This window comes from Chaetodon auriga, chromosome 6 (assembly GCF_051107435.1).
Source record: "Chaetodon auriga isolate fChaAug3 chromosome 6, fChaAug3.hap1, whole genome shotgun sequence".
NCBI lineage: Eukaryota > Metazoa > Chordata > Actinopteri > Chaetodontiformes > Chaetodontidae > Chaetodon > Chaetodon auriga.
In genome coordinates this window covers 15,972,475-15,981,033 of record NC_135079.1, presented here as the reverse complement: position 1 = coordinate 15,981,033, position 8,559 = coordinate 15,972,475, and the positions used below count along the sequence as shown (strand labels likewise).

At 41.1% G+C, this 8,559-nt stretch overlaps 2 protein-coding genes across 2 annotated transcripts; both read left to right on the top strand.

Moving 5' to 3' along the window:
- The first annotated feature begins 331 nt into the window (after positions 1–331).
- Positions 332–4,377, top strand: LOC143321816 (cocaine esterase-like). The gene is given in 13 exon segments (XM_076732476.1): positions 332–416; positions 1,521–1,713; positions 1,801–1,942; positions 2,210–2,343; positions 2,484–2,637; positions 2,736–2,834; positions 2,935–3,033; positions 3,149–3,292; positions 3,388–3,465; positions 3,554–3,701; positions 3,787–3,936; positions 4,038–4,113; positions 4,194–4,377. Coding segments are annotated over 13 exon segments (1,686 nt in total).
- Positions 4,378–6,486: 2,109 nt separating this feature from the next.
- On the top strand, positions 6,487–8,524 carry LOC143321815 (pyrethroid hydrolase Ces2e-like). Its single transcript, XM_076732474.1, has 7 exons — positions 6,487–6,899; positions 6,987–7,128; positions 7,390–7,523; positions 7,664–7,817; positions 7,916–8,020; positions 8,128–8,226; positions 8,513–8,524. The coding sequence occupies exons 1-7, from the start codon at positions 6,871–6,873 to the stop codon at positions 8,522–8,524; spliced, it is 675 nt and encodes a 224-aa protein (XP_076588589.1). The 5' UTR covers positions 6,487–6,870.
- The last annotated feature ends 35 nt before the right edge of the window (positions 8,525–8,559 follow it).

Genomic DNA, 8,559 nt, shown 5'->3' with positions numbered 1-8,559 from the left:
TCTGATTCTGATGTCAACCATGAAACCCTTCTTCTCCAAACTTGTGTTGTGGTTCTAACTTTCTCTGATCAGGTGTGCATTGACATTCTGAACAACTAGAGTTCACAACCCCTGCATCAATGTCAAAATTGGGGTGTAACTATTTGGCATGGAATAGATGCACTGCTTATTTAGCCTAAAATGAAGACAGACAAGTCAAACAAGATTTTGTTCAAATTTTTCAGAAAACGCTTTTAACCATAGCAGCCAGGAGGCGGGGTCATGTCAAGAGGCGGTGGATTAGTTGTCTGTTAATCACTGTTCTTTGTAGAGTGTTTCAGTGCGTACACAGATGACCACCATGAAGTTCCGTGCAGGGCAAACTTTTTTCATAATGACGTCTGTTTTATTTCTCTGTGCTGCTGCAGACCTACATGGTAAGTAGGACAAACCTGCCTTCTTTGCACAATCATATCGGCATCAATAAGAACGTGTTATTTGTAGATGTGACTGCACTGTTAATTCGAGTTACAACACTCAAACCACAGGATATCTGTTTTTCAATGCATCTCTCACAGTAATGAATCAGTAGTTAAACTTGATGGGCCACTTTAAATGTTTTGTTGCACCTTAAACAAGGTTACCATTTACCTACATACATACAAGCTCACTTTGTCCAAAGGTGAAACTCATGATGTACAGACCCAGGCAGGTTGCAACTTGTAATATTTAGGCTTATCTTCTGGCTCCAGGCTGATGTAGGACATCATGAAAGTGGAAATGACTGTGGCCTTATAAACAAATATTGCAGGCTACTCAGTGTGGTGGAAAAATGCCAGAATGGAGCCACATTTTACTTCTTATTTAACAACTTTTAGTTTTCACCATCATTTCTATTGTAATAACTCTAATTTTAACCAACAGATTAGGTCAACACAACTTTAAAAATGAACCCAAAGGCCACAATTTCACATAAATAGCTAGCATCCAATTAAGTCAAATTATTTAAACCTGTATTGAAATAGGATATTAACACATACAAAATGCATCATTGATTGCATTGCAAAACTGCAACTTCAATGTGCCACAGTGGACCCCACCTATATTAATAAGGTGCTTAATTAAAAAAAAAAAAAAAAACTAGGCTTCCCAACTGTCACCTTTAGAACTCCAGCTAACAATTATTTCCACTGATGACTAATCTGTCAGAAATTTTTGGACAAAAAATTACTTGTGTAAAATTGCAGCTTCAGTAGTGAAAAATTTAGTTGGGGAGGAAACTGCCCCCAAGCCTCAGGTGACATTGTCAAATTACTATGGAGACAGGAACAGTGTGTCTCGCACATTGCTCACTATAGCTGAAGTCAAATGGAAAATTGTTGTATTATGTAACACTTGCCATTTTCATCATAAGCTACCTCCAACCAACAACACAGTGTTGCATATTTGCATGATGATATTTTTTACTGGAATTGGAAATTGACTCGATCAAGTGTGAAGTGTCACATTATGATTCTGACTAAGTCTTAATATCTTGACAGTGCCTGAAGTCCACACAAAGCTCGGCAGCCTGAGAGGTGCATATGTGAGTGTAAAGGGGAAGGAGACTGGGGTCCATGCCTACCTGGGTATCCCATTTGCCAAGCCACCCATAGGCCCTGCTCTGAGACTGGCTGCACCTCAACCAGTGGAGGGATGGGAAGGAATGAGGCACGCCACCCAGCAGCCACCCATGTAAGGCAATCATGCCCTTCAATTGTTGCATACTGCACTTGGACAAATAATGTTCAGTATGTACTGACAAAAATGTCTCTTTTTCAGGTGTGTTCAGAATAAACAGCTTTTTTATGATCTACTTGATCAAATGGGTATGCTGTTGGCAGATGTTCCAGACATTTCGGAAGACTGTCTTTACCTCAACATTTACACTCCTGCAAACAGAGCTCCCAATGCCAAGCTCCCTGTAAGAACCCTTTGCTGCAGGTTTGGAGTGGTGCTGCTCCCTCACTAAGATTCAGCTTTGAATCGTGTTCTTGGATGAGGTGGCTTGATTGCTTTTGAAGAATCTATGATGGCCAGACTGTAAAGGGATTTCCTCTTAATACTCAATTTGTCACCATGAGATCTGTGTTTTATTCAGATTTAATTCTTTGTGACGTTTAATGTAGTTGAACCGATATTCTTATGAGCTCAGTTAGAATAAAGTAAAAAGGTGCTTATTTCCTACCAGGTCATGGTCTGGATCCATGGTGGAGCATTTATTATGGGGTCAGCTTCAATGTTTGACGGCTCCGCCCTGGCTGCATACCAGGATGTGGTTGTTGTTCTCATCCAGTACCGCTTGGGACTTCTGGGCTTTCTCAGGTAAAAAGCCACAAGTCACTAAGCACAGTTAGAATGAATGTGCTATCTGTGCCACATGTGACAACAGTTCAAAACTGCAGTCACTTTTACCAGCTGGTGTAAACGTAGCCTGGCAGATGATAATTATATGTTCTATCCAGCACTGGAGACGAGCACTTGTCAGGGAACTTTGGTCTGCTGGACCAGATCCAAGCTTTGAGGTGGACCCAAGAGCACATTCACAACTTTGGAGGAGACCCTGATTTAGTCACTATATTTGGGCAATCTGCTGGTGGAATGAGCGCATCCCTCCTGGTAAGAATCATTCTGCAGATAAAGCACTGTCTTTGCAAGTGTTGCACAGTTTTGCTGCTCACAGAACCTTTCCTCTTTCCTGTCACTTAAATCAACAGCTTCTCTCACCACTGTCTCATGGCCTGGTCCACCGTGCCATTGCTGAGAGTGGCACTGCTGCAATTGATGTACTTGTTGATCCTCTGCCAGTGACTCAGGTGGATTATCAGTGTTTATCTGTGTGTGTTACGTATCTTGACTTTGTTCACAATATTGACAATATCACAACATCTTTGTTTTCTAAATTGTTGTCCTCAGATGATAGCAAATGTATCTGGCTGTAGCCTCGAAAGCACAGAGAAGATGGCTGAATGCATCAAAAACCTTGATATCAGTGCTATTGTGACTATTGCACAGGTGAGATATCGTATATAGAACTGACACTGACTGACTTGATGAGATTATTATGATGCAGCTGTTTTTATGTTGTCTTTATCTCAACTTTTTGTATTAAACGTTTCCTTCTCTCAAGGATGAAAAATTAAGATATCCCATAAATGTTGATGGACACTTCCTGAGAAAACCTGTGGATGAGCTGTTCCATAAACATGAACTTCTCACTGTGCCGTTCATGACTGGTGTTAATGATCATGAAGGGGGCTGGATACTTGCTGATGTAAGTGTGGATGTTGAATTGTTTCAGATTCCCACATAAGGTCATAAAACAGTGTTTTTGTTTGAAATGGTAATAGCAGCTGTGTCATCCTTCAGCTCTTTGCTCCTCCAAACTGGACAGAGGGAATGGATCGGGAGCAGTTCATGAACGTGATTTCCATCTTCTTCCCTGATGTAAGAAAGAGACTGCCTGACAGTACAATGCCACTCTGTTTCATTTTGCTCAAACTTGTCTGACAGATATGTTGCTCGTTTTCTCAAGCCCAAACATGCAATCATACGTGATTTGATATTGGATGAATATGTTGGAACTGGTGAAGATCGTGTGAAAAACAGAGATGGGTTCACTGAGGTGATTGGAGATGTGATGTTCACCATTCCAGCCATCAAGGCTGCCAATGCCCACAGAGGTAGCTTATTTACACAAGAATTTATCTATTTACTGTCAGAAACTATCATCAAAACATAATATCACACTCACTTGTCTACTACTAGATGCAGGTGCCTCCGTGTACCTGTACGAGTACCTCCATCCTCCCAAATTCCTGCAGGCAAAACGGCCAAGCTTTGTTAGGAGTGACCATGGAGATGAAATCTTCACAGTATTCGCATTCTGCTTCACAACTACTCATGTCAAATTACCAGGTAAATTCAATCTAAAAATCACTATTTCAACAGCCCATCAGAGAGCTGGGTTTGCTTCTGGAAAGTGCAAAGTGTTTTACCAGATTATCTTTATTTTACAGAAGGTGCATGCTCTGAAGAGGAGGAGCAGTTGAGCAAAACCATGATGAGATACTGGGGCAACTTTGCTCGCACAGGGTAGGAATTAATCCCCATTCAAAGTTATCATACACACAGAGATAAGACAAACTTGTTTCTGATTGTGTGTGTGTGTGTAGGTCTCCTAATGGGAAAGGTCTTGTCCATTGGCCAAAGTATGGAGCAGAAGAAGGCTACTTGGAAATTGGTGCAAAGGATCAGGCAGCAGGTCAGCACTTGAAGAAGGACCAGTTTGTCTTCTTCACTCAGACCCTCCCGGAGAAGATCTGACAACTTAGTGAGAAGGAGCCCAGCGAGCTGTAGAACAGTCGCCTCTCCTTTCTCCATTCTAAGTTTTTTTTAATGATCCCGTTTTACACAAATCATCCAAAACTGCATCACACACACTGTGAAACCATTGTTAAAACTAATGTGATGTGAATAATGAATGAAGTTATGTGTTGTGACAGTAGGGTATTTTAACAGTTCATTTTGAATCCATGGCATACTGCTTCAGGGAATATTTTTATAAAATCTTAAAGTTCAAAAGGACATATGTGGTAGAAAGGCACTGACATCATCAGATACCTCCACTTTGTTTGCTTGCATATGTAATATTTCTTTAATGATTTAACTAGTCGCTTCTCCGACACCAAGGCATGAACTGGACACCGTATGTGCAGCCACTGTTCAGAGGAAGAAAAAGGCAGTGAAGAGAAGGCCCAAAGGTCAATACCAAAGCTTGAGCCAACAGCCTTCAGCACAAAGGCCAACCATGACTGACATGAAGTTAATGCTTCGAAGGAATACTCAACAAGTGTATTTATACTTAGACATTGAAACAAATGCAATGATGAGAACATATTTTGCTTTGTTTCTTCTTTATTGTTTACTGTATAATTGCACGTCATTTCAAAGTTTGGATGTCTTTGGTATTCATCCACAATAAAGAAAGTAAGAAAAACACATTGAACTAGAGGGTGTGTCCAAACTTTTCTCTGGTCAGGTGCAACAATATGCTCATTGCTACTCTGAAAAATTAAATTTCCAAATATCACCTGCATATATGTGGCTCATGTGAGATCTTCTTCTCTCCTGCAAACAAGATATTTTTACTTTTGTCTTGTTCTTGATGGAAGTGTAATAAATTTGTAAGTCAATGATACGGTTCTTATTTAGCCAAGACAGTCAGTACAATATTTTGTTTTAGTTTACAGAAAGACAAGATGAAAGAAACCTTTGGACAGAAAACACTTTGAGCCATCGAGGCCAGTGGGTCAGGGTGATGTTCGGAGGCGGAGCATCTGATATCTGTTAATCACTGGTCGTTATGTAAAATCTGATGACTCGTATCATATCGTAACATTAGTTGGAGCACTGCCTCGGTCAATGGTAAAAGGGGGAGGGTCACAGGAGGTGACATCGTTTCTGCGCTTTTCCAGCAGAGTGTTTCAGTGCGTGCACAGACGATCACCATGAAGTTCCGTGCAGGGCAAACTTTTTTCTTATTGACGTCTGTTTTATTTCTATGTATTGCTGCAAACCTACATGGTAAGTCGGACAAACCTGCCTTCTCTGCACGATGATATCGGCGTCAGCAAGGACGCATTACTTGTAGATGTGACTGCACTGTTAATTCGAGTTACAACACAGGATACACTTTAAAAAAAAAAAAAAAAAAAAAATATCTCTCATAGTATGAATCAGTAGTCAAACTTGATGGGCCACTTTATCTGTTGGCGTTTTATAGCACCGTAAACGAGGCTACCTTTTACCTCCATGCAGGACAAGCTCACTTTGTCCAAAGGTGAGACTCATATGCCAAAGACCCAGGCAGGTTGCAACTTGTAATATTTAGGTTCGTCGTCTGGCTTCAGGCTTATGTAGGATATCGTGAAAATGGGAATGACTGTGGCCTTATAAACAAATATCACAGGCTACTCAGTGTGGTGGAAAAATGCCAAAATGGAGCTATGTTTTACTTCTTTATTAACAACCTTGGTCTTTTTAGTTTTCACCATCATTTGTGTTGTAATAACACTGTATTCATCATATTAATTTTAGCCTACAGATTAGATCAACACAACTTTAAAAAGGAGCCATGAGAGCATAATTTTACATAAACACCCAGGACCGAATTTAGTTAAATCATTTAAGTAATCATTTAACGAGATAGGATATTAACACACTGAAAATCCATCACTGATTGCATTGCAGAACTGTATTCAATGGGCCACAGTGGACCCAGGGTATAGCTGTGCACCCTGACCTGCTGGTGAATGGGAGTCTTTACAATTATTGTTTAACTTGGTCCAGCAAACCATCTACATATTAAGGTGTTTAATGAAAAACAAAACAAGCAAAAAAAAAAGCTATGCTTCCCTTCATTCTGTTCCCTACCTGCCCCAGGTGACATCGTCAAATTGCTTTGGAGACAGAAACAGTGCGTCTTGCACATTGCTCACTATAGCTGAAGTCAAATGGAAAATTGTTGTATTATGTAACACTTGCCACTTGCGACATAAGCTACCACCAACCAACAATTCAGTGTTGCATATTTGCATGATGATATTTTTTACTGGAATTGGAAATTGACTCGATCAAGTGTGAAGTGTCACATTATGATTCTGACTAAGTCTTAATATCCTGACAGCGCCTGAAGTCCACACAAAGCTCGGCAGCCTGAGAGGTACATATGTGAGTGTAAAGGGGAAGGAGACCGGGGTCCATGCCTACCTGGGTATCCCATTTGCCAAGCCACCCATAGGCCCTGCTCTGAGACTGGCTGCACCTCAACCAGTGGAGGGATGGGAAGGAATGAGGGACGCCACCCAGCAGCCACCCATGTAAGGCAATCATGCCCTTCAATTGTTGCACACTGCACTTGGACAAATAATGTTCAGTATGTACTGACAAAAATGTCTCTTTTTCAGGTGTGTTCAGAATAAACAACTTCTTTACGATCTTCTCGATAAACTGGGTGGCCTGTTGGCAGATGTCCCAGACATTTCGGAAGACTGTCTTTACCTCAACATTTACACTCCTGCAAACAGAGCTCCCAATGCCAAGCTCCCAGTAAGAACCCTTTGCTGCAGGTTTGGAGTGGTGCTGCTCCCTCACTAAGATTCAGCTTTGGATCGTGTTCTTGGATGAGGTGGCTTGATTGAAGAATCTATGATGGCCAGACTGTAAAGGGATTTCCTCTTAATACTCAGATTGTCACCATGTGATCTGTGCTTAAGTCAGATTTAATTCTTTGTGGGGTTTAATGTAGTTTAATTGATATTCTTATGAGCTCAGTTAGAATAAAGTAAAAATGTGCTTATTCCCTACCAGGTCATGGTCTGGATCCATGGTGGAGGGTTTACTTTGGGGTCAGCTTCAACGTATGATGGCTCTGCCCTGGCTGCATACCAGGATGTGGTTGTTGTTCTCATCCAGTACCGCTTGGGACTTCTGGGCTTTCTCAGGTAAAAAGCCACAAGTCACTAAGCACAGTCAGAATGAACGTGCTATCTGTGCCACATGTGACAACAGTTCAAAACTGCAGTCACTTTTACCAGCTGGTGTGAACGTAGCCTGGCAGATGATAATTATATGTTCTATCCAGCACTGGAGACAAGCACTTGTCAGGGAACTTTGGTCTGCTGGACCAGATCCAAGCTTTGAGGTGGACCCAAGAGCACATTCACAACTTTGGAGGAGACCCTGATTTAGTCACTACATTTGGGGAGTCTGCTGGTGGAGTGAGCGTATCCCTGCTAGTAAGGATCATTCTGCAGATAAAGCACTGTCTTTGCAAGTATTGCACAGTTTTGCTGCTCACAGAACCTTTCCTCTTTCCTGTCACTTAAATCAACAGCTTCTCTCACCACTGTCTCATGGCCTGGTCCACCGTGCCATTGCTGAGAGTGGCACTGCTGCAATGGACATCCTTGTAGCAAATGATCCTCTGCCAGTGACTCAGGTGGATTATCAGTGTTTATTTACACTAATTATGTGTTATGTATCTCGACTTTGTTCACAGTATTGACAATATCACAACATCTTTGTTTTCTGAATTGTTGTCCTCAGATGATAGCAAATGTATCTGGCTGCAGCCTCGAAAGCACAGAGAAGATGGCTGATTGCATTAAAAACCTTGATATCAGTGCTATTGTGACTATTGCACAGGTGAGATATTGTATGTAGAACTGACACTGACTGACTTGATGAGATTATTATGATGTAACTGTTTTTATGTTGTCTTTATCTCAACTATTTGTTTTAAACATTTTATTCTCTCAAGGATGAAAAATTAAGATATCCCATAAATGTTGATGGACACTTCCTGAGAAAACCTGTGAATGAGCTGTTCCATAAACATGAACTTCTCACTGTGCCGTTCATGACTGGTGTTAATGATCATGAAGGGGGCTGGATACTTGCTTATGTAAGTGTGGATGTTGAATTGTTACAGATTCCCACATAAGGTCATAAAAAAGTGTTTTTGTTTGAAGTGATAAT